The sequence below is a fragment of the Vicia villosa genome, linkage group LG3 (assembly GCF_029867415.1).
Source record: "Vicia villosa cultivar HV-30 ecotype Madison, WI linkage group LG3, Vvil1.0, whole genome shotgun sequence".
NCBI lineage: Eukaryota > Viridiplantae > Streptophyta > Magnoliopsida > Fabales > Fabaceae > Vicia > Vicia villosa.
This window is the reverse complement of record NC_081182.1, coordinates 7938545-7965335: the sequence shown is the minus strand read 5'-3', so window position 1 is coordinate 7965335 and position 26791 is coordinate 7938545. Positions and strand designations below refer to the sequence as shown.

Below are 26791 nucleotides of genomic sequence, written 5' to 3'. Positions count from 1 at the left end.
TGAGTACTCTTCAGCCTGATTGTCACCATCTTAACGTGCTTGTTCTTCGAGATGCCCATACTGTGAAACAATCTATCGATGTTAGTTTGTCAATCCAGAAACTCCTCCACACCCATTGTTCCATAGAATAATGGAATATCATCCTTCACTCGATAATCATGGTTATATCAATTCCCATGATCAACTACTTCTTCCTCATAGGATTCTTCTTCTTTAGAACTCGAATTTTCAGCAATAACAGCATGATTGTTACCATCCCGCAAAACCCTAACTGGTTCCCTTATCTTGTATCTTCGTTGGTTCTCGTTGCTATTCTCATTCTTCACCAGATTTTTTAAATTCGCCATCTGTTCAGTCAAAACAATTAGGACCGTGGTAAAAGTCGCGGTAATTCCCACGAGATATGCTCTGGTCACCGGTTGATCTGTCATGTTTGTCAAGCTACAAAAAGAATACGAGAAACCTTGCTCTGTTACCAACTGACATACTGGGAAACACGAAAGAAATAAAAAGCTCAAAACCTAGAGCAAAACACAAGTTTGCAAGTGACAAACTTGTCAAATAAATTTGAAATCCACCTGAAGGAATACAAATCTTAATTTGTATTATAATGAAAGATGATCTTGATGGTCAAGTCAAATGTCTTTAAATATAGAAAACAAAGAAACCCTAAAAGGACTTTAATCCAAAGCATAAATAAAATAGAAAAAAGAAATCGTGACGAACTTTTAATCCAAAACAGAAATAAAATAAAAATTGCGAAAAATATTAAAATGTTGTTTTTGGGCTTGAAATAAATTTGGATGCCTTAAAAAGTCTTCCTACATCAGGCTCCTCCATCTTTAAAGAACTCGATCCCGAGTTCTCTTCTTGATAAAGGGCCTCATCTGCTTGATATTCATGAATGTCTGCAATATTGAAAGTATTGGATCTATTTATGAAATTTGAGAGAGCTACCACATAAGCTTTATCTTTGATCTTTCGAGTCACTTTGAACTTATCATACTTGTGTGGCAGCACCTTGTTGTAAGTACCAACTGGAAAATTCTCTTTATGCGGAACCATCATCACATTGTCTTCTATATTGTCACGGTCCAAAAAATACTCGAGCGCACAAACACTAGAAATACAACAGAGTCACCACCAAAGTTTATTTTTAAAAGGGAAAACGTCGATAAAACCCTAAAAGAACAAAAATATGATCACTGCAACCAAATTTAGGTTCGGGAGTCGATTATGCTAGGGGAAGATATTAGCAACCCTTACATCAGTTATAGTCAACGGAAACTATTTAGTTAGTTTTGTGAATACGAATGTTAGCTTACGTTTGTCGCGATGTGAAAATTACTCAAGCGTAACGAACACTCGAAATACAACAGAGTCTCCATCGAAGTTTATGAAAGGGAAAATATGAATAAAACCATTAAAGAACAAAACAATGGTCATCGCAAACAAATTTGGGTTCGGGAGTCGGTTATCCAAGAGGAAGATATTAGCATCCCTCACATACGTTATACTCAACAAAACCCATTTAGTTAGTCTTGTGAAAGAGTGTTAGTGTTTGTTATTTGTTTTCTTCTATGTGCTCTTTAAAAAAGATAAAATGACTATAAATCAGGTTTTTTATTAGGGTGTCTGACGAGACGTTGGATGTCGCTCCTATGTATCCTCTGGTGCAATTAGGAACTCAAGACTATGTAGTTCTTACAAAAGAACTATTTTTTGGATTTTTTTAAATAGTGCTTGATGAGACATTGAATATCGCTCCTACCTACGTATCCCCAAGTGCGATGAGGTACTCAAGGCTACGTAGTTCTTGATAGAAAATTGCATATATGTTGGTTGATTTTATTTAAATATGCTTAGTCGAATTCTAGCAGTTAAATGTTGCTTGTTTGCTCGTGCATGGGAGGCTTAAGCATGTGTTTGTATTGCGGTAGAATGGATGTGTTTGGGTCGTATTCTAGCATATCCATTGTTTAAGCTAAGGCATCATGGTTCTATTTTAGAATACTAAGTTAATTTCAAAAAATACTGAAATATGGTATTAGGGTTACCACCTGATGAAGTTCTTAATTGTTTCATATCAGGTTTAAACCTAGAAACCCAAAATTAGATTTCCATCCAATGCCTTAATATATTTCACAAGACACATGTCCAGCCAAGCTAATTGAAGTCGGGTTAAAAGATTCAAACCCTAAATTCACTAGACCCTCAAATTAAAACCCTTGCCCATCTTACCCCCAAAACCAATATCAAAGAATAATTTATTCCTCCGTTAACACCATAACCATTTAGACCTACCACCACACTTAATACAAACGCATTCTCAATTCGTTTATCTATATGACATATTACTTCAACCTAACGGGAAGAGTGAATAACTCAAGGTTTAAGTTTTAATTGTGATGAAAAGTTTGTTCTAAGATACTAATATGCAGAAAGAAATTTCCTTTTACTCATAACACAAGATGAAGACCCTATCAAAATTCAAGAGACTAATTAAATTTATGATGTAGTGGAAGTTGACATAGAATCAAAAGAAACATACTTTCAAATATCACCACAAGCTATCACAGGACAATTTTCCCTTAAGAATTTAAAGTTTAAAGGGATACTTGATGGACTATTTGTGAATGTCCTAATTAATATTGGCATCATTCATAATATTCTCCAATCGTGCATTGCTCATCATCTTAAAATTCCCACCAAACCCATACCCAATTTCTCTATAATGGTGGGCAATGGATCTCACTCATTATGATGTCCATGACTCTTCCCTCAAGTTTTTATTTCTTTGCTAAACCACCTATTTTTATACCTTTCTATTATCTTCCCCATTGAAAGAGGAAACATGGTCTTAGGAATATAATGGTTAAGAGTCCTTGGGACTATCTCAACTGATTTCTTCATACCCAAAATAGCCTTCACCTAAAACAATAAAGATATAACCATTACAGGTGATCTCAAACCTTCTCCAACACCTTCAAGCTACAACCAAAATTTCCATTACTCCACATAGACTCCATGGCCTAGATGCACCTTTTTCTTTACCAACACCTTTTTATTTAAATATCACATTTTTGCTCGTTACTCTTAGGATATTTTAAGACTTCATCGAATTTTATAGACGGTTTGTCTGCCATTACACCTCTCAGATAGATCCATTCACTGAGCTTTTGCGCTTTACTAAATTTTTCGTGGAATACAAAGTCGATACATCATTTACAACATTAAAGGAAAAAATGACATAAACGTTGGTCTTGGTTCCTCATGACTTCTCAAGGATTTTTTAAAACATGTGTGTTTGTCGTCGCCATTGTTGTTGTTTTATCTTAAGAATGTCATTCTCTAACTTTCTTTTGCAAAAAGATGTGCAACCGCATCCTGACTTCATCATTATATGTTCGCGAGATGTACGCCATCGTATACACTAAACCTTATTGAAATAGGAGTAATATATATATATATATATATATATAAAAAAAATTGAATTACATGCTATTTTTCTCCATCTCATCTAACAGATTATAGATAGTGTATTCTTCATCAAATAGAGTTGTGTGGTCCTGGTTTGATTATGCAACTCCAACAATTCTTACTTTTAAGAATAAATTTGGTTCTATGTGGTGCATGCTTGCCATTTAATTTTTAGGAAAGATGATTTCCATTGTTGTTATGATCTGCAATGATTATAAAATAGAGTAAATGTTTGTCTCTTTCTCAAATTGGTTTGTGTTTGTAATGAACCATATTTACTCATATTAATTATACTATTTGAAGGATAAAGTCAATAAAATGTTCGAAACTTTTTATTTTAAACGATGAAGGAAATCCACGTTATGGTAATTTGTAAATGGTTATACAAAACTATTTTACGGTTAAAACTTTTTTGGATTAACGTAGTTATTATATTATTTTTTAGTAAGTAAGGAATTATATTAACGGAAGAATTAAGGGTTATCCAACTTTGATATACAACAGATATACAAAAACGGACAACAACTATTAAAAAATAAAATGAAATTATAAATCAAATAAAGTTATGACATACAAGATCACGGATCTTTGATAAAATCGTAAAAGCTATACTTGAAATGAGTAATATCGCCGAAAGAAGACCACCGCCAAACCAAAAGTTTTATGTGTTAAACCATATCATTAATGTTCCAAACATCATTGTTAAAACAAAAACCATTCCTTGTCAACCAAATCACCCGCGAGGTAGCTAATCAAAACACCCCTAATTTGTCTTGTTTGATATTTTTTTCCCGGCTACACTCAATTGTGCATGAGATAAAAATATATTTTTTAATTTATAAAATACAAATTATTTCTTTCATATCTCTCAATTTTATTATACTCTCTAATTTATGACAATGAATTATTTAAAAAATACATATATTATTTACAATAAACAATATATTATAACAAAACAAATATTTATTAATATCAATTTTTTTGTGTGTGATACACAAGTAAATAAACAATATATTATAACAAAACAAATATTTATTAATATCAATTTTTTTGTGTGTGATACACAAGTAAATAAATATAGTGAATTTTTTAAAACATCAAATAAGTATGTGAATAATATTTTTTTATTTAAAATTTGCATACTATTAATAACGTATTTTTACATATTTTTTAATGCTTAATAAATTTACTAACAAATATTTTTAAATTTATCAACAATTTTTCCATGAATAGAAAAGGCATATGTGAAAATTAATTTATCTATTAATACTAATAATAAGTCATATTACTCATTTCAATAAACTAAATTGTTCATTTTGTAAAAGACAAATATTTTACATAGAAAAAAAAAAACAAACAATTAAGTTTGATGCTTTAAATTATAGATGATAAAATGAATGCATCCGATGAATTTTTTTGTCAAATAATTTAGTGGATATAATTCATCATTTAAAGATGAACAATTAAAATATCACATGTTCGAATTTACATCATTACATCTCATATTCATCTCATATTCATCTGATATTTTTATACAGTTATCAACTGAGTTGGCTTAACAAAATTGAATCAAATGAGTTTTAATTATAATTCATAAATGTTAATATTTATTTAAAAATATTCACACATTAATATTTTTTAATGCATGTATATTCACTCTATTCATTATAAATAATAATTTATTATAAAATCTTAAAACATAATTTAAATTATTTAATTTTGAAAATTGTATAAATAATAATGTCTTGTTTTACAATAAAAGTAATCTATTAAAGTTAAAACATACAATAAAAAATGATATAGTGAATTTTCAAAATATATTAAATAAAAATAGATAGATTGAATCTGATTTATCGACTAATTTGTTTACACAAAAATATATTTAATAATTTTTTTAATAGATGAATGGAATGAACAATAACTTAATTAATCATATCCTTTACTTTAAATAACAAAAAAATGGAAATTTTTTTTAAAAGAATTAAAAGGAAATATTGCATAGCTATTTTAGAGATTTTAAAATAAGTCACTAAACAAAAATAATATATTCTACGATAAATCCTTGTCAAAAATAATAGGCAAAATACCCTTTTTCGTCCTCTAACTTTTACTCGGGGTCCAATTTCGTCCCATAATTTTTAAAAAGTTCAAATAACTCCCTTATCTATTAAAAACGTACCACGTTTATCCTTCCGTTTGCTTCCGTTAGTTGTGCTATTATTTTTTTATACAGGTGGCATTTAACATGTTGATGTGTATTATCCACGTGTGTATCATTAATTTAAAACTAAACAAGTATCCTTTAGAAAGCTCTTTTTTCACCCTTAGCAACTATTGAAGAGTATCCTTTAGAAAGCTCTTCAATAGTTGCTAAGGGTGAAAAAAGAGCTTTCTAAAGGATACTTGTTAGTTGATGATAAGGGAGCCTTAGACATAGCTGATCTTTACAGGGTTCACCTTAGGGTTGACATATACATTCAACACACTGTATGTGAGCCAGATTTTTGTGACTACCCTATAGAGCAGGACATAGTGAATGAAGAGGAGGACATAGTGAATGGAGAGGAGGAAGAGTTACTGTCTAAAATATATGATGAAGTAGTTGGTCAGGAGGAGAGTAATGTGGCTAGGGATAAGGAAACTGATGATGCTTTGGAAAAGGATGGAGGCAATGTGGGACTGGATGAAGGTAATGTGGGATTGGATGAAGGTAATGTGGCTGTGGAGGATAATAATGTGGGATTGGATGAAGGTAATGTGGGATTGGATAAAGGTAATGTGGCTGTGGAGGATAATAATGTGGGATTGGATGAAGGTAATGTGGGATTGGATGAAGGTAATGTGGCTGTGGAGGATAATAATGTTGGTGAGGTGCATGATGAGTCTAGTACAGATAATGGAGATGACAGTGCTGATGAGAACTATGAGAGTGCTATGGAAGAGGCATTTGATGATTCATCTGATGGTTTTGATGAGTTGGAGGAAGAGGATTTGGATAATCTACTTGAACATGAACCACACCCTGATGGTGAACCAAGCAAAAAACAGTTTGATAAAGATATGGAAAAGGGTATGGAGGATGAAAGTGAAGAACTTCATAGTGGATGTGATAGTGATGATAGCACTGGTGCAGTTACCAAGAAGAGATACCAAATGTTCAATCTGAAGAAGGACATGGCTAATTTCAAATGGGAAGTTGGAGTGTACTTTAGGTCAAGGGAAGAATTCAAGGAAGCCATATGGAAGGCATCTTTACAACAACTTTAGGAAGAAGTTCCCTGGAAAAATGTTAAAGGATGCCATATGGAAGGCTGCAAAGACAACATATGTACAAGCTTGGGAAAGAGAAATGAGGGCTATGAGGCTTATCAATGGTGAGGCATATCTGCATATGTTGAAGACATCTCCCAGATTCTGGAGTAAATCACATTTTAAGGTAAACTTCACTGAAATTTTTAAACTTATTTCTGAATGGTTCTGAATGCTTCTGAATGTTATGCCAGGTAACCAACAAATGTGACACATTACTCAACAACATGTCTGAGTCATTCAACAGTGTGATACTTGAGTCAAGGTCCAAGCCTCTTATAACAATGATTGAAGAGATCAGAACTTATTTCATGGAGAGGTGGGCAACCAACAGGATGAGGTTCCAAAATCTGTCTGATGATGCAGTGCTACCAAACATAAGAAAGCAAGTGGAGAAAACTAGTACATGCACAAACAATTGGATTGTAAGGTGTGTAACATATATTTGATGTATCTCTTATGGTTTGGTATGATAAACAATATTTAGTTACTTCTGATGGTTTGGTTTATCTAATATGTAGGATGTCTGATGAACATATATTTGAAGTTAAGCATGTGCAAGATCCAAATGAGATGTTTACAGTGAACCTGAAAGACAGCAAATGCTCATGTAGGAGGTGGGAACTAACTGGTTTGCCATGTGTGCATGCCTTGTCATGCATGAAGAGTAGGAACTTCAAATTTGAAGATTATATTCCTGAGTACTATAAGAAGAGCAGGTACATTGCAGTATACAAACCAGTCATTTACCCTGTTAATGGTTCAAACCTATGGGAAAAAACACAATACCCAGATGTGCATCCTCCAAAGTACAGAAAGATGCCTGGAAGACCAAAGAAGAAAAGGAATCTGGAACAAGGAGAGATAGATGGGTCTGACAGAAAACTTAGGAGAACTGGGCTAATTGTGAAGTGCAGTAGATGCAAGAAATCTGGGCACAACAAAGCCACATGTAAGGTAACAGGGCCAACACAAACTACTGAATCTACTCAACAAAACTCAACACAAACTACTCAACAAGCTTCTCAACAGGTTTCTACTCAGCCTACTCAACAGCAACCAACACAAGCTTCTCAGCCTACTCAACAGCAACCAACACAAGCTTCTCAGCCTACTCACCAGCAACCAACACAAGCTTCTCAGCCAACTCAACAGCAAACAACTCAGCCTTCTCAGACATCCAGAAGCAGACAACCTGCTGCTCAGAAGGCAAAGAAATTAGGAGTGAGAAGGGCACCAACACCTTGGGTACCACCTGGACCAACCACAAGATTAGGAGCATCAAGAATTGGCCCAACTACTAGAAGGACAACTCCAACAAAGAGAAACTCATCCAAGAAGAATGTTTAGAATTTTTAGGATATTTAGATTGTTTAGACTGTTAGTTTCATATTTTGGCAGTGTCGCTTTTGGAACATGTATGCTTTTAAACATGTATTATGTTGAACATGTAAGCTTTTAAGCATGTCTGATTTTGAACATCTATGGTTTTGAACATGTATGGTATTGAACAAGTTTGGTTTTGAACATGTATGGATAATGAACATGTATGGTGTTATTGCAATCTTTCAATTTGAAACACATGTTTGTTATTGTATTCATTAACACTAACCAAACCACTGATAATTTTAACACTAACCAAACCACTGATTTCATTAATGATAAAAGGTACATCAATTGGTAAACCTTAAAATTACATCATCAAGCTAAACATCTACGGATTACATTAACAATAACATCTACTAATTTTTCCAATAACATCTAATTCCTTATCAACCTAAACCTTAACATGAGCAACCTAGACCTTAAAAAAACACAGAACCAATAACATGATCATAATCATCAAGCCACAAAATTTTTCCAATTTCATCATCTTCTTCAGTTGCCTTTGAATTTGATCAGTCTCCTGCCTTATCTCTTCAGTTGACAATCTAACTTTGGCAACATCCATTTGTATCTCTTCAAATTTTTTTCCTAACTTTTCCACCATATGTTGCATACAATCACCATCTGTATCTACAACTTCCTCCAAATACCATTCGAAAAATCCACACCCAGGATTCACAGGCCCCTACATGTGCCATAGATTGCTGTTAAATTACCATAAACTTAGAAAACCAACAATCTCTAAAAACTTAACATACCTTAAAATTGGGACATCCCCAGAATTGTCTTCCAAAAGTCTTTGTTGTCTTGGACTTTCGTAGGGTGGCTTTAGCTCCACAATGGCATACCACAACATTACAATGCAGATTTGCTTTCCTACAATTCTCAGAATTCAAACTTTCGTGGCTACCTGCTGAGATATGAGAAGAACATTGATGCGACTTCATGTTCCTGCAAAATCCTAACCCCCAGTTTCTTCCCAATCTCAAAATGTTGGAATCAAGCAAACCCTAACCCCCAATTTGTGAAGAATCTGGAAAATGAAGAAGAATCTGGTTTAACCCTATCCCCCAATTCCTTTTAACGAAGGAGAAGAGTACAGTAACGTCCACGTAAGCTGCCACATAAGCTTCTACTAACGTCCGTTTGCTTGTGTTGGACGGAAAGGACTCTTGTGGTACGTTTTTAATAGATAAGGGAGTTATTTGAACTTTTTAAAAATTATGGGACGAAATTGGACCCCGAGTCAAAGTTAGAGGACGAAAAAGGGTATTTTGCCAAAATAATATATAACATCGTAAATTGAAGCCCCTAAGTTTAAGGACCCATCATAAAAGTTTTAAAATTCAAGAACCTAATTACTCATTACTTACAATTACAAACTTAAAACCTCAATTATTTTAAAAATAATTAACTATTTAATTTTATTTAAAAAATAGGACCTTTTTTTATAATTAATTCAGAAATAAAATATTAAAAAATTTTCTTTTCTTTATATTACTCTAATAACTTTGCGTAGAATTATTATGTTTGATAATTTGTTATAAATATTAAATCTTATCAATCTAAGCGTTGATTTAGTTTTTTTTTTTTTTAAAATTTATATTAACTCTATTATTTTTTAATAAAATTTAAAGATTACAATTTTTTTTGGTAATAAGATTACAATTATTTAATTGAACAATCAATCATCCTAAATAAATGGGCAGAAATAATATATTAAATAAAGGGCAATGCTAACCAGTTCCCCCGGAGCACTGGATAAGGATCATTAATTACATTATAGATTCATTAATATTATTTAAAAAAGTGTTTATTAATAGTGTTATTTAAGACTAAAACTTATAAACAATTGAGTCATAAAGAAAAAAATTAAGACGTTACATATTATTAATTATTTTTCATTTTTATTTACGGCTGTTTATTGCTTTTGCATATTTGATTTTCAATGTCTAATATTTTTTAATTTCAAAAAACACTACTTTTCCTTTTTCATATTTAGTTAAAAAAATATTATGGGTAAAGTGTTATCTTATTTTTTTTTTGTATTTCATCAAAATATTTGAATGTTTAAATTAAATTTGAATTTTTATTAGATTTTTTAGTTTTTTTTTTTTAACAATATTTTAAGAGTTTTTAATTTTGTTTCTAGTAAATCATGTTCTTAAGTTAAAATATAATAATATATTGAAATAAAGTTATGAAAGAGATAGTGAATAAATTAATTAAGTCAATTTAATATTTAAATATGTGTAATTATCATTTATTTCAAAACAATAACAATTTAATTAAACCTCATTTAATACTCCTTATCCAGTGCCTCCGGGGTACTGGCTAGCATGACCCTTAAATAAATATAATATTTATATTAAACTATTAAATAAAATAGTTTTAAATAGAGTTTTTTTTTGTTGAATAAACTAAAAAATATATTACCAACAACCAAGAATTCCTTCAAGCACAAGACGTACTTGAAAGACTACAAAACATTATTACAACACTTCACAATGTTTAAAACCACACAACAAAACGACGACTCTGTAATTGAAACTACCTAATACAATTCGCGATACATTGCAGAGGATTGAGCCTCCAAAGATTATATTCAACCCTGAAAACCATAAAGTAAGATTTCAACCACCAGTACGTTTGAAGCTTTACCTTTTCTACTATTGTCATCATCGACAAACTCGTATTCTGAAATATCCACTGGTTTCGCGCTTTCCAAATTTCCGACACGGTCGATATCCAACAGATATGCAAAACAATACGATACTCCCTCTCCTCACCCGCCAAAGCAACAAACGAGTCGTGATGAACCCTCCATTGACCCTGACAGACCGTCAAAAAACCAAATCACCCTGCTAAGATCGGCCAAACACCACTAAAATGCGGACACCGAACAAAAATATGATCCCTATACTCAATCTGACCACAATCATTAGCACAAGTCTGATTCTCATCCGACAAAATATTACGCCGCATCAAATTATCATTTGTCGGTAATCTATTACAGAATAAACGCCAAATAAAAATATTTACCTTGAGAGGGACCACTTTCGACCACCAAACCTGAGACCCACCTAATATTTGAACCTCCGTCGGCTTCGTTAACAAATGATAAACAGTGCTTACATTATAACACTTAGAAGAATGAAGCCGCCAAACCCAATAATCTTCCACCGCCTCCTTAAATTCCACAGTCTAAAGCTCCCGAATACACTCCCCAACCAACTCTTCCTCCCACGCAAACAACCGTCTCCGCCAACACCATGCCAGACCCCCCTCACCCCACCCTAAGTTAAACATTTGAGCTACCGATGTTTCCTTATATCCCGACAAGTCAAAAAGCCGCCTAAATCTATCCATCAACACCCCTCCCTCTAGCCACGGATTCCTCCAGAACAAGGAATTCTCACCAGTACCAACCACTCGCTTAATATTATCAGCCATCCACCCAGGAACATTCGACCCCACCCCTTGACGGATTCGGTTCACACTCTGCCACCACACCGACCCCCATGCTGCCCCTATATTCAATCGGCCCCCATTCTCACCATATATGGATGCTAACACACGATACCACAAACTTGTCTTCTCCTCCAACATCCTACAACACCATTTCCCCAAAAGAGCCTCATTAAACTCCCTTAACTTTCGCACTCCCAACCCACCATTTTTCTTACTCAAACAAATAGTGTCCCAATCAAACCACGCTATCTTCCGCTTCTCCTCTGAGCCTCCCCAAAAGAACTTATTAAATAAAGATTCAAGAGAAGCGATAATACCTATTGGAGCTTTGAAAAAGGACAAAAAGTATATTGGAATAGCAGACAAGACAACTTTCAACAAAATCAAACGACCTACCAAAGATAAATTACGACACTTCCACCCCGATAACCTTTTTCTAATAATGTCCAATACCGGCTGCCAAAAATTCAGCCTTCGAGGATTTCCACCAATGGGCAGCCCCAAATACACAAAAGGAATAACACCAAGCTTACAATTTAACACCAAAGAAGCCGCTCGCAACCAAGAATGATGAATATTAACCCCCACCAACCTACTCTTATGAAAATTCACCTTTAAACCTAAAATGGATTGAAACAGTAACAACACCACATTAAGCGCCCTCACATTGGCCCAACTCTTTTCCCCATTAACAACGTATCATCAACAAACTGAAGATGAGTTAATGAGCCCCCAATAGAGTTAATAGTAAAACCGATGAGGGTATTGGTTCATTATTTATCAATCGAATCACTTGATCACTGACCAAACCAAATAAGTAAACCGAATTTAATTGAACTAGTAAGAGACCCGTGCGTTCGCACGGGTCGCGCCGAAGCAATTTCTTTTGATTTTATAAATATAAATTCAATTTTATTAAATAAATTTATAGAATTATCTTTTATATATATAATTGATATTATAAGATTTTTTATATATAAATGTATATATAGGGGCAATATTAAGAGAAGAAATATAACAAAAGATTATTGGGGATAACATTATAAAAATTATTTATCTGAATTTATTAATTTAAAAAAATACATATTTTGGGTCAACAGGGGTTAGATTTGGAACAGAGGGTTAATGAATAATTATCCAAGCCCAATGGAACCCAATAATTCTCTTGGCCCATTGCTAATTAATAGGTGTAACTTCCCATCATTATTATGGGGTTGTAAAGGGACCGGTTATGAAGTTATGTTTTATTGAAAGCAAAAGCAGAATCGTCAAACCAAACGCACGAGTTATTTGAACAGTATAGTCACTTCGGTTTTGCTGCATGCAGAAGAAGATGACCGGAGGAAGAAAACCTTGCCACGGGTGGATATCCGACGATGACGACATGGAAATCAGGTACATTCTTTCACCGTTTCCTTACGATTATATATCTGATTGTTAATCTTTTTTTAAAAAAAAAATATATTAACTCTATATTTTTTAATAAAATTTAAAGATTACAATTTTTTTGGTAATAAGATTACAATTATTTAATTGAATAATCAATCATCCTAAATAAATGGGCAGAAATAATATATTAAATAAATATAATATTTATATTAAACTATTAAATAAAATAGTTTTAAATACATTTAATAGTAAAACCGGTGAGGGTATTGGTTCATTATTTATCAATCGAATCACTTGATCACTGGACAAACCAAATAAGTAAACCGAATTTAATTGAATAACTCAATTGAATAAATTGGTCTCTATAACAAAACTACATAATTATTAAAATGATCGAACGACTTTATCTAAAAAAATCATAACACCTACAAATTTTCAAAATAACATATTTCACAACTTTACTTTTTAAATTTACATTCTAAACATAACAAAATAATATAAAATTTAAATTTAAATAAATTTTAAACAAAATTTAATTGTAACATAAACGGAATAACAAAACAATTGCGGTGTCTATATTTTAAGTTATTTTTATAAAAAAAAATCATCAAAACAAAATTATTTTGTATGAGAAAAAATAAACCAAACATTTAATCTGATAATTTTTTAAAACAGACAGTTGTTCGATTTTTACTAATTCTATCCAATTCTTACTAGTTTACTAATAGCTTAAGAGTAAATCTATTCTTTCAGATAATTTAGTTTATGAATTAATATTGATTTTTGTGTGTTTCAATGAAAGGATAACTCAATAAATACGTGCTAAATGAGTTAAATACGAATATAAATTGATAATTTAGAAACCAATTGTTGATATTTGTAAAACAATTTTTTTTTTTTAAGTTCTCTTTTACTCAATATTTATTTTAAAAGTTAATTCAACAAAATCTTGTCTTTATTATAAAAAATATTTATTTTTTAAATTCTTTAAACAACTAATGTATTTAGTCTATAATATAGACCATCTAATTTATATAGACTATGAATCTGTTTGGTAAAAATAGCGGTTGACTGATAAATTAGCTGATAACTTATAGCTTATGACTGATGACTGATGACTTATAGCTTATAGCGGATGATTGAGACTGATAGCTTATAATTTCATTGAAGTGTTTGGTAAAATTAGCGGTTCAATTAACTTATAAATGTAAAATGACATAAAAGATATTTAATATATAATTATTTTATTTTAAATTAAAATAAATTATAAGGGTTAAAAATGGATTTTAATTGAAATAATAAGGATAAAAAAGGAAGAAAAAGTAATAAAATAAGCTATAAGCTAGTAAAATAAGCTATAAGCTCGTGATGAAAAGACCGTTACCAAACGGGTCTAAATTATCATATGAGCTTATAAGACATAAGACATAAGCTATAAGCTCGAAAAGTTGTCTTCCCAAACAGAGCCATATATATAAATTAAATATTCAATAAATATAAAAGATAATTTTTATAATAAAACTAATTTTTAGATGTGACGTGAAACAAAAAAATAAAAGAGAATATTTCACATTAGAAAAAGACAATATTAATCTAAGCAAAATAACAACAATTTTTTTTGTTGACAATATGACTTAATAAAAAAATTACAACATAGAGAAATATATAGATTACATTCACCAAAATATCCCCTCATGGTAATGGACAAAGTAGAACTAGTGAGTAGTAGTGACATAGTACCAACCACTAAGTCATTTTCATAGAGTAGTGTATTTCACCATTTCTCACCAAGCATTACCTTCCCCTAATCACACACTACTACCATCATTATTTCTTATTTATTACCCTTTCACTCAACCCAAAATGATTCCAATTCCACCTTTTTATTTTAGTATTTTATTTTCCCATCATCATCACTTCATCACTCATCACCACTTAAAAACATCTGCAGAAGTTGTAGTAATGGGCAGGTTATTATTATACATCATAAAATTCATGATGTTTTGTGCACCACTTGTTTCATAACAATCCCTTGAATCATAGGACCCATTACTAGTGTTGTTTGTGTTGATGAGTTCAATGATGTTATTCAATGATTGAAACCTTTGACTAAGCTCACCTATTTGGGCCCTCAAAATTGAATTTTCAGCCTCAACATTCAAATAGTGCTGTGTTGTGATATTTATCTTGTTCACAATCTCACTATTGTCTTTTGTGAGCTCAGATACCTGATTCATCATATCATCAACATGTTTCTGCTTCCTCATCCTAGATCTCTTCGCCGACTCCCGATTCGATTGTTTCCTCTTGTTTTTTCTCTCATCCATCAGATTGTTCAAATCCTTCTCAGATCCAGAACTTCCGAATTTCGTAGATGCAGAAGAATTTCCATTTCCACCGGAACAAGCCATCAATCAAGAGCTATCTATTACAGTTACCACAACAATAACAAAAAAAACTCGAAAACCCTAATCTCAAAAATTAACTAATTGATTAGTACTAATGAGATGATTACATGATAATATATGAATTAAAACGGTGAATTGAAAAAACGTAGAACCAGTAGAGAAAAACAACGGAGAAAGATTGAACTAGATGAGTTCTGCGTCTGAAAGAGGAATTTATGATAAATCCAGAAAGAAGAACTTCACTGAGAACATGAGACATGAATGTCAAAAACTTTCAATCAGAAGCATCAAGATTCCTACACACAAACACACAAAAAAATATTAACTAATATCACAAAGTGGATTTTGATTTTGATTGAAACAAAACCTAAAATCAGAACTAACCTTAGACGCAGTAGATTTTCTTCGAGGAAGAAGGAAGAGAAGGGGAAGTTTGATAGGTAAAGATGGTGTGAATATATAGAAGGGAGTGATGGTGACTGATACAGAGAATAGAAAAATAGTGAAAACAATTTTAGGTATAGAAAATGAGGGCGAAAGGGAAAAAGCTTCGGAATCTCCTCCGAGGTTTGCGTTTTTTTTTTACTTTTTTGATTTTTTTTGTAATTGTAATTTTTCGATGGGCTTCTATATATTTATAACATAAAAAAATATAGGGTTCTATTTAAAAGTCAATTTTGCAATCTTATCATCAATAACTTTTTTATAAAAAAAAAGTTTCAAAATTTTTGTGTTTATCTTTTTGGATAAAATATTAGTTTTAGGATATAAGGATTGAAGTGAATCCAAATAAATTTAATTATGGTATTACAAGGAGTTAAGATCAATCCAAATAAATTTAATTATACTTTTTAGGATAAGGATTTAAGATCAACTCAAATAAATTTAATTATACTTTTAGGAGGTATTACAAAGAATTAAAATCGGTTGACATCTGAGGTGACAAATTTATCACATTTATCTTCATTTTAATAACTATTTGTAAAAAATAAATTAAATCAAATTCATCGTTAAAATTACACATTTCAATTATATTTATAGAATTTGAAAAACAATTCAATATTTTAATATGTCAATTTATTTTAAAATTTAATAAGTGGACAATAGTGATACATGTTAGTTGAGTTAATTGAGCATAATTAATCCGCTCATCTAAGATTTAATTATTGATGAAATTATTTATTTACATTTATATCTTTATATAAATAAAAAAATTATTGATATTTATAAATTAATAATTTTAAAAAATAAATATTTAAAAAATATATAAATATTAACTATTAAAAGATAAAACAATGAATGTTTAAATTATTTAAATTTTTTTATGCATAATCATCGTGAGAATATTAAATAATCCGACTATTCAATTGATTTAATTTAATTTTTACAAACAATTATTAAAAATGTAAATATTTTAAGTTTAACATCTTTATGTTTATTATTTATATTTGTATAAACTATAATCAACATTTATTATTTATATAACTTTTTAATACTAAAATTACAACTTATCTAAATAATATCACAAGATTTGTTATTTTTTGCATGTCAGCTTTTTAGTTCTTTTTAATTCGTTTTCTATCAGCAGAATATAAAATAGTTAATGTGCTTTTTTTCTTTTTATGAAAATGAATTTACTTATGTTATCTCATAATATTAAAAGAGGACAGTCATCAATTCAAATTACATATTTAACAAGATTAACTTATATCTGTTAATTGAATCAAAATAATATAAATTATTTGTTCAAAGTTTAATATTTGATAAAATATTTTTTTAATATTTTTCATAATAATATTATAATATAAAATATATATGCTAGTGAAAATAAATCTAATTATATGATAAACAAAATATTATCGAAAGGTTTATGAGAAGAAGAGAGAAAAATAGATATCTTTATGTAAACCATATGTAGCAAAAAAAAGAAAAAGAAAAAGGTAAGGTTAAAAAAAAAAATAAAGCATATTCTAGTATCGCTTGTCTAAAATAATTGTTATTATTAGAGATAAATAAATAAAAAGTAATGAGCTGTCTTTCTTTTTTTGTTTCCACATTTTTTTTTTAAATTACTCTTAAATTTTTATACTCAAACTTACTTTTTCTTTTTTTATCAAATTAAATTTTAAAATGAGTGGTGACTCTCTTTATAAATTATTGTCGGGCCTTATATTTGATCTAAAGTGGATTTTAGAGTTTTCCTAATACATACTCTCACTCTAGGTCTCTCAACATTAATGAACTTGGTTGCATAGATATAAATGATGGTTATCAAAATTGACAAACTTTATGAATATGGAGCAACAAGGTTTAAGAAGAAAAATGGTTTCTCATTCATTGAATTAGTTTCATACAACAAAACTTGTTTTGGGTAAGTCAAAAAACTCATTAAAACCGGTCAAATACGAAGGTTCAATCCAAAATGTTGTCTAGTCCAACTGACGAATAAGTGTATTCTCGGTAATAGTTCTCACACAAAAGTCAAGCGTCACACTCAACTCAACTATTGGAATTCATCCAACGGTCTCCCGCACAAAACATTGTGTTCATCAGAGGTCGGTTCTAACAATCGTTCATACATAAGTGTGACTCCGCATCACACAAGGTGCAACTCATTACACACTTGTAAATTGCTTCTCTATGACTTCACTTACTTAAGCATTTGAGTGTTAACCATGCAAATACACTTCGTGTTCCGTCCATCGATGACCTTCACCGCCGCGTCAAATGTTGACCAGGTGACTTCAAATATAAGAGAGGACGAATTGTGTCATTTGATTTTTGAAAGCTATTTTACAAAAGATTGATTTTACGGTTGGTCAGTTTAAAAAATAAGATAAGATAGATAATTACGCGCATATAATAAATTGCACAAATAAGTGAGAGACTTGAAATACATTCTTTCTTGTAATAGCATGAAAAAAAGTTCCAATAATATATTACATTAATAAAAAACAATTGTAATAATGTGCTACATTAGTTGCACATATGGAATATTTTCACACTGTTTAATTCCACTTTTTGAGGACTTGGGAGTACTAAACACTGTCCAATTAATATTATCACTACTTGTTGAATCTGGTGTAACAGAACCAACCAGAGGACAGAGTTATGTTGACAATGTTGCTGAATTTTATCTTCTGTAGAGGATGCAGCATGAAACACATTCAGCAACACATGCACCCGAATAGAGGATGTAAGCTGTCTACATATGTTTACTGGTGGATTTAACAAGCTATTATTAAAGCTTTGGCCAAGTCTAGATTAATCAGATTACCGGTGAGGCGCTTATTCATAGTTTAATTAAAATGCAATTCATTTCTTGATTCAATCCTAGGTTGAACTCAATTAATGCTAATATCTCGCATGTAAACTATTTTTAATCATGCTTATCAATCGATTTGATTATTTAAGAATGGGAAAATAAAATAAAATTAAGGATATAATAATGATGATGTGCTTAACAACGTGTTTACAAAAGAATATATCTTGTTTCAATCTAAAACAATGTTATCTTTGTGAACAACCTCTCCTATAGCAGAACCTAATCTGTGTGTGCTACATCGGCTTTGAAACATACAACCTTCATATTGTGACATGTCCATCTATTTCTATGACAGGGATGTGAGCAATTTTGGACCAATGTTCCTTCCTTTTATACCTTTCTTCTAATGCAGGGCATCTTGAAATGACCAGTAGCTTGAGAGAGTCGGGGAGGCTTTCTTCTGGTAATGACTCAAGTCTAGGACAAAACCAAAACTGAAGCGATTTCAGCGAGGAAGGGAGATAGTTTTCTGGAAACGACTCAAGCTGTTGACAGTTACGAAAGTGGAGATTTTCGAGAGAGGAGAGGTGCTGAAGCCCATTTCCTTTAAAGGACTTCATTTTATAGACATAACCGATAGTCAGAGACACAACGGAGATGGGTAACAGCGGCTCCTTTAACAAGGTGTTAACAATATCAACACAACCTCCAATACTAAAACTTGAAAGAGCAGTGAGACCTTGAAGACTCCATTCCCTTACAGGCGGAGTTGTTTTTAGGAACTGAATATCAATTGATTGCAAATTGGGAGGTAGAGAAACTCCTTCAAAAAATGACAACTCTCCGCATTCCAAAACCAAATGTTCAAGAGCAGTGAGCATGTCCATCTTAAGCTTGACTTTAAACAATCCAATTGAATCGTGCGATCTGATTTCGAGTGATTGGAGTCTTGTTGGATGACATGAAGGACTTTCTGAAACAAAAATTGAATCTAGACTCGTACAATAACCAATGTGAAGCATTTGGAGCGCAGGGAAACCATCAAGTTGGAAGGATGTAAGTGCATCACAGCTACTCAATATTGTCAAACTCACAAGGGACGTGTAATTGCTCCATGTTTCAGGAGGCATGAATGCTAACTTGGCACAATAATGAATACTAATTGACTGCAGTGATGTTGGTAGACCATCCATCGGAAATGAAATGAGAGACGGAATTTGATAGAGATGCAAGTATTGAAGACAGCTGCTTCTCATAATCATCTTTGGCAGAGACAAAAGCGCCAAACAACTATCAATCGCAACACTCTGCAGCAAGCACGGAGAACCACTTTCAAGCAACGGCCATTGGATTCTTTCACTAGACCCCTCAAAATCTAAATCTCCCCTAATTTTTATTTCTTTAATTGACATTAGCCAATGCATAGTAGGCGGTGTTTCCAATAGATGACCACAATCTTCTATTTCAATTTCTTCTATGGAATAGAGGTGAATAGGAAAATGTCGCCTAAGTTCGGGACACTTGTGTAACTCGAGAGTTTTAAGACGAGGAAAAGCAGAATTGCTTCCTTCAAAAGAAAGCCATTCCTTCCAATTTGGCATATCGTGAAATTTCATAAGCTCAAGGGATGGAAATGGTTGGAAGGAAGAAATGGAACTTTCTCCTGCTTGGACATAGTAGAACTCTGGGCCAATTGTCTCCAGCATCTTCATACCATATATTTCTAGGTCCTTGAGTGAAGCTAGCTGCCCCAACGGTGGAAGTGTCACACAATATTCACAATTACTTATGCAAAGGGACACCATGTTAGAAAACGAAGAATCTCCCAACCAACTTGGAAAGCTTGTCCCGCCATATAAATCAATTTTAAGGCTCTTCAGGTTCATTGAAGGTTGCAACATATCAAGCATAATTTTCACTTTTTGCGAGTCTTCACTATGTTTTCCCCAAAGCAGTTCTAACTCTTCAATTTGCTCTTTGTTTTTCAAGTTGGCATCATGTGCCTCCTTGGCATCAATGATATTATGCAGGTTCTTAATCGTAAGTTTTCCTCGTAGATGTGGAAATTTCTTAAGGTCTTTGATAGATAACCCTACTTGTTGCTTCCCCACTACAAAAACGGTTAAAGTTTGAAGGTTTTCTAGTCCACAAATTTCTTTTGGCAATTCCTTTATATCTGTTCCACTTATATCAAGATGACGTAAACTGATTAAATTTCCCATATGAACTGGCAATTCAGTGAGACACACGCAACCTAATAAAATCAAGCTTTGCAAATTGTAAAGTTTACATACTGTATCTGGCAAGCTTTGTATTTTAGTGGAGGAGAGGTCTAGATACCGCAACTGCTTCAAATTGCCAACAGAATCCGGTAGTTTGGTGATGTTTGTATACTCTGATAGAGATAACACACGCAACCATTCGAGTGATGGTAGCAAATCATCAACCACCTTCATGGATAAGTAAATGTGTAACCTCCAATAGTAAATGGGTAAGAAGCTTCTCAAGCATTTGAAATGGGTAGGGAACTTTGTGAGAGTGTCATACCCTTCTTGATTATATGACAAATAACGAACCTTTTCAGAGATGTCACCACTTTCAAACCTAGAACAACTTTTTCCAGATACAACTGTAGCTAAATCGTTGATAAGTTCATGCATGAAAAACATTTTTCCACCAGCATCATCATTTGATTGTTGAATTAACGATCTGGATAACAATTCAGCAAAACAATCATCACCTAATTCCTCCGCTGATTTTCCCCCTTGAGAACAATCAAGGAAGCCTTCTGCCATCCACAACAAAACCATTTTCTTCCTATCAAGTGGATAGTCCTTCGGAAAAATTGAACAATATGCAAAACATCTTTTCAAATGAGAGGGAAGATAATGATAACTCAAATGCAAAGCAGGCATAATATTATCATTTGGTAAATTCCATACATTGCTGTTTAAAATTGCAGTCCACTCCCTTTTATCTACCCTTGAACGTAGAAGACCTCCTAGTGTTTTAGCCGCTATTGGCAATCCACCACACTTTCTTGCAATCTTCCTGCCAATTTCTTCAAGGGCTGTGTTCTTACTATCGTGAAACTCATCACTTCCCAATGCATGCTTTGATAGTAAAGACCAACATTCTTCTTGTGACAGAGGGTCTAATTTATGAATTGGAAATGTGTGTGCCATCACTGCAACTTTTTGTTGACGTGTTGTTATAATTACCGAACTTCCAGGTTTTCCATCAATGAGCGGACTTACCAGCTCATCCCAATCATTGTAATTGTCATTCCATAGATCATCCAACACAAACAAAAATCTTTTCTCCCTCAAGTTTTTCTTCAATTCAACTCGAAGAATATCAAGATTATCACTTTCCCAGACCTTTGAAGCAGCAGATGTTGTATTTCTAACGACAGATTCAAGGAGAGACTTGGTTACTCTCACAACATCGAAGTCCTCGGATACACAAACCCAAGCTTTGAAATCAAAATGTTGTTGAACTTTTTCATCATTGTAAACAAGTTGCGCAAGAGTAGTTTTACCGACACCTCCCATACCCAAAATGGCAACAACACCTAAGTTATTATTTCTGCTTGTGCCACAGTCTGATACCAGCATATTGATGAGTGTATTCTTATCATCCTTCCTACCTACAACAACAGATTCATTTACCACTGAACACGAAGGGGTTCTATGAGAATCTCTACCACTTACAGTTCTCTGCAAGCCAAGGATATTTTTAAGCTGGACAAAAGTTTGCAGCCTTTTACACATCTTCTCCATCTTTGAATTGATATTTATAGATTTTGAAGGCAAGTACTTCAGCTGATTAACCGGTGTGTTCTCCACCTTGCATCGCAGGGCATCGTAGCTGATTAAGTTGAGCAAATCTTCAGCGTCAAATAATGCATCTTTCAAGTCTTCAAGCCATTGTTTAACATGAAGATCCTTAAACTGCTTCTGTTCTGCATCAGCCAGCACAGCTTGAAGAGCTGATAGTGTTGTTTTCAACTCTTCCAGTAGTGAGTAATTGAACTTGGTGTTTCTGATGAAAACACGAAACTCCGAGGAGGTAAGTCTGTCTGCTATGATTTGAATTGTAGCCGAGAGAAATGCGCCTCCCACCACAGTTGCAGCCATATTGCTATAAAGATTGAAGGATAATAGTAATTGCAATTCAGGAGCAAAGACTCACATGAATGGATAATACTTCTGTTTTTGGATGGTTGGCAGTGCAGTGCAGATAGAAATATTCAATAACTACCAGACTCCAAAGTCAACTGTCATTGTTTACTCATCTAAATAAATACACTAAAGTCATCAATTAGTAAAGGTAAAGGATTCAATTTCCATTTGTTATTCACAACTTGAAGCCCACTTTTGTTTACTGTACTTGGTTCAATGGATCAAGTCAATTTAATATTTTCCATCATAAGCCTTTTGTTTGAGTCCTAAAACAAAAAACCGAAGTCTGTATTAAACTTTTTTTGTTTGACTAACGGTATTAAATTGTTCTTTTTTGCATTCTATGTGGCTTTATTCAAATGCACTGTTCTCAAAAAAATGGTGTTCTTACATTACAGCAACTGTCGTGAAATTCGAACTATATTTCCGTGAGTTAGGATCATTTGACATATTTGTTACCTTTGCAGAATAAGGCCCGATGATCATACCCGTGGTGTAAAATATAATAGCATCTTCAATAAAGGTGGCTTAAAGTAGATTTTAAGTTTCGGAACTGAGTATTTTTAACAGTGGAGTAGTTATATGTGACATTCTTAGAGTCTGTTTGTTTCAGTTTTATAAAAATGATTTTTTTTTTGTATTTTTTAAAATAAATTTTACAAAACTGTTTTTTAAAATATTACAATTTTTTTATAGTTGTTTTTTTTAAAATGAAATACTAATTTTGACATTCTGTAATATAAATATACATTATTGAAGACTAAAACTTAGTCAAAATTGTAATTTTTTTAAAATGTTGTATTTCAAAAATGATTTTTATCAAAATCTATTTGAAATATCTTCTAAGTTAAATGATTTTTTTGAAATTTTGATATCCAAATTTTTTTCATAAATAGACCTAAAATCACAATTTAATAATAACTACTCAAACCAAATTTTTATAAAAAGTTTTTTTATAAATTTTTTTATACAAAATTATGTAATATTATAAAAATCATTTAAAAAAAAAACCAAAATAAACGGACCCTAAATTTTTGTGTAAGTTGCTTCAGGGAGGAATTCAAAAAGTGTGTTACTTATCATTTAATAATAGGAAATCTCTCATCCCATCCTTTGGGGGTTCTCACACACCATGTGCGTTTCTAAAAATACCTCTGCTTTCGGAGGTGTATCTTCGGAAGTACTTTATTTTATTGAGATAATAGCTATTTTGCCCTATGCCATATCGGCGAGGTTTGAAAAACCCCTGTAAAAAAAAGTTTGGATTCGCCCCCCTAACATATGAAAATTCTTTTGTTTTAGTCCCTCATGATACCCCGTCATCAAAATATTTGACGTGGCATTTATTTTAAATTTTCTTTTATCATTTTCAATGACGTGGATGGACAAGCTGAATTTATTTTTATTTATTATTTTAATTAATATTTAGAAATTAACATTTATGCATTTATATAAATGTTTGCATATATAATAACGTTTATACATTTGATAATTAAGTTTTAGAAATATATTATTAAATATATTTTAGAAATTATATATTAGAAATTATGTATTAGAATTATATTAGTAAATATTTAATTAACGTTTTAGAAATTATGTAATAAATATTTAGTAAATATATTTTCAAAAATTATTATAATAGTTGCACCCTTTCCAAACCGACATAACCGTTTTACCAAACAGGTGTGTCGTTTCCCAACAGACATAACTGTTTTTACCGAACAGGTGTATCATTTCGGTTTCTATTGTTGATCTCCTATATAAGGAGTCATTTGGCCTCGGTTTCGGATACGAAAAACATACTTCCTCTACATTATGATCTGTTCTCTATTGTCAGAAACAGATTGTTCTTCGAGAATTATTCCCGCAAAGATTTCGTGAACCCAGACAAGAATAGGGTCGAAATACTTTGTTCGGAAAGTGAACGAACACGATTCTTGAAGATATCCAGGATTATCATACCAATTTCTAAGAAGCTCCAATACATTTCAATACCTATAAAATGAATGAAAAATGGTTAAACGGTACATAAAATGAAACAAAACTCAATACAAGTACACAAATCATACCAAACATTCTAAAACAATACAAGATCACATCATGAATCACACTTAGCAAAAACTCATCAAGGGATGAAAAACACACAAAGGTGAGGGACTTTGACACTCATCCAACAATTTTGCAAACAAAATACCAAATTATGCATTCATCCAAAAATCATATTGAAAATACAAAAGCAAGAATTACAAGGGCTTTTCAAGGTTGTAATGTGGCTTGGTTAACAAATAAGGGATAATTCCTAAGGATAATCGAAACAAAAATTTGCCTAAACCTAAGGGAGTGATCAATCCACAAAGTTTCAAGCACCAAAATCTCAAAAAAATTCTTCTTTATCTCAAGTTATCAAACCAAAACACCATACTTATTTGCACAATTATTTGAACTTTTTTTGTTTTTCTTTTTCAAAAATTTTTCAATTTTTTTATTTTCCTCTCTTTTTCACTTTTTTTTTCTTTTCTTTACTTAACCTTGTAACAACAACCAAATAAGTAGCAAATATTTCTCTCCCCAACTTGAATTCAACCAACATCAAAGTGTGAATACTCCCTACTTTCTAAGACAAGGTAAAAATTCAAACCAAAAATCATGGTTGAGGGTTCAAGAAAACAAAGATCAAAATCCATACAAAAAGGAAAACTAAATACTCATAGACAAGCATCAAGTTCAAAATCAACATGGATATTGACAAAAAGCTCAAAGGGATTAACAAATGATCACACACTCGCAAGGTGAATTGACTATTTGGTTAGGTTGGTTGTGCTCAAAATGAAACAAAGGTCTTGATCCTTTTCATGCTTTCATATAATCGACATAAGTAACAGATTAAACATAATAAAATCCAATTAAAACAAAAATTGTTGGTCTCCAGCATACATGAACAATGGAAAGCTTCCTCACATTTGGGGATAAAAAGGAGCTAAAGTGATTCAATCAAAAAGCAAGTAGTGCAAAAGAATGAATGGCATGGTACTTATACAAATGATAAATTTCCTAAACATGTTATGCTATAGAAAGCGATAAATGAGTACCTTGAATGATACAATTTCAAAAACATCATAACCATACATTCGCAAGTTGACACACTCAAACTTGGAAAATCACCTCAAAAATTCCTCAAGCGAACAGACCAAAATTTGAACGACAAACAACCAACAAAAGAATTAGAAAAATAAAACTATTATCTACTGCTAAAGAACATTGATGAAAGTGGGAAAAGGAGGGACAAGTGTTTCCTCTGGCACCAAGAGAAGAAGGGAAATTTTTCTGAGCACACTAAGCGATAGAAAAAAATACATAAAAACCAGAAAAGGGCTCTAATCCTTTAGCCTAACCCAGGAGTGGCGCAAATCCTGAGTGTGCTAAACGCACTAGACCGCGTTAAGCGACAACAGGAAAATGCAGAAAAATCAAAAAGGGTTTGATCTTTCAAGCACACCTCCACTAACACATCAGCTAAAAATACAGAAAACAAAACTTACAACCGTTGGGGTGCCTCCCAACAAGCGTTCGTTTTACGTCGTTAGCTCGACGCCTTATTGTGCACGGATAGTAATTTCCTCTCGTCATGCCATAATGATGTCTCACCGCGCAAACCTAAAGAAAGTGTCCTAACAAATATTTAACAAACGTTACAGATACAAATATATATAACACTTACACGAACGTAAAAGAAAAACACAAATATACAAGTATGAAAACAAACACATATATACAAGTATGAAACAAATACAACTATAAACATACTAAAAGATTTGGTGAATGTTGGATACGCAAGTTGAGAAGTGGAGATTTGAAATTAAGAACCAGTCCAATTTCAACTTGTTTAGCCAACATTCACC

The 26791-nt window shown here is 32.1% G+C and overlaps 3 protein-coding genes across 3 annotated transcripts; 1 reads left to right on the top strand and 2 right to left on the bottom strand.

Annotated features, from left to right (window-relative positions):
* The first annotated feature begins 6774 nt into the window (after positions 1-6774).
* On the top strand, positions 6775-8206 carry LOC131654842 (uncharacterized). Its single transcript, XM_058924770.1, has 3 exons — positions 6775-6916; positions 6984-7219; positions 7311-8206. Exons 1-3 carry the CDS (start codon positions 6830-6832, stop codon positions 8137-8139), a joined length of 1152 nt encoding a protein of 383 aa, XP_058780753.1. The 5' UTR covers positions 6775-6829; the 3' UTR covers positions 8140-8206.
* A 6721-nt stretch (positions 8207-14927) lies between these two features.
* LOC131654841 (bZIP transcription factor 44-like) lies at positions 14928-16040 on the bottom strand. Its single transcript, XM_058924769.1, has 2 exons — positions 15828-16040; positions 14928-15739 (listed from the first exon to the last, which is right to left on the bottom strand). The coding sequence occupies exon 2, from the start codon at positions 15444-15446 to the stop codon at positions 14964-14966; it is 483 nt and encodes a 160-aa protein (XP_058780752.1). The 5' UTR covers positions 15447-15739; positions 15828-16040; the 3' UTR covers positions 14928-14963.
* A 2847-nt stretch (positions 16041-18887) lies between these two features.
* LOC131660201 (putative disease resistance RPP13-like protein 1) lies at positions 18888-23013 on the bottom strand. Its single transcript, XM_058929381.1, has one exon. It carries the CDS (start codon positions 22845-22847, stop codon positions 19029-19031), a length of 3819 nt encoding a protein of 1272 aa, XP_058785364.1. The 5' UTR covers positions 22848-23013; the 3' UTR covers positions 18888-19028.
* Between the last annotated feature and the right edge of the window lie 3778 nt (positions 23014-26791).

What these genes read in the sequence shown, in the direction of transcription:
- LOC131654842 (XM_058924770.1), top strand. Translation starts at nt 6,830, where the DNA reads ATGAGGGCTATGAGGCTTATCAATGGTGAGGCATATCTGCATATGTTG. An exon ending in GGAGTAAATCACATTTTAAG is followed by an intron (nt 6,917 to 6,983) that starts GTAAACTTCACT and finishes ATGTTATGCCAG; the next exon opens with GTAACCAACAAATGTGACAC. An exon ending in ACAAACAATTGGATTGTAAG is followed by an intron (nt 7,220 to 7,310) that starts GTGTGTAACATA and finishes TCTAATATGTAG; the next exon opens with GATGTCTGATGAACATATAT.
- LOC131654841 (XM_058924769.1), bottom strand. Translation starts at nt 15,446, where the DNA reads ATGGCTTGTTCCGGTGGAAATGGAAATTCTTCTGCATCTACGAAATTC.
- LOC131660201 (XM_058929381.1), bottom strand. Translation starts at nt 22,847, where the DNA reads ATGGCTGCAACTGTGGTGGGAGGCGCATTTCTCTCGGCTACAATTCAA.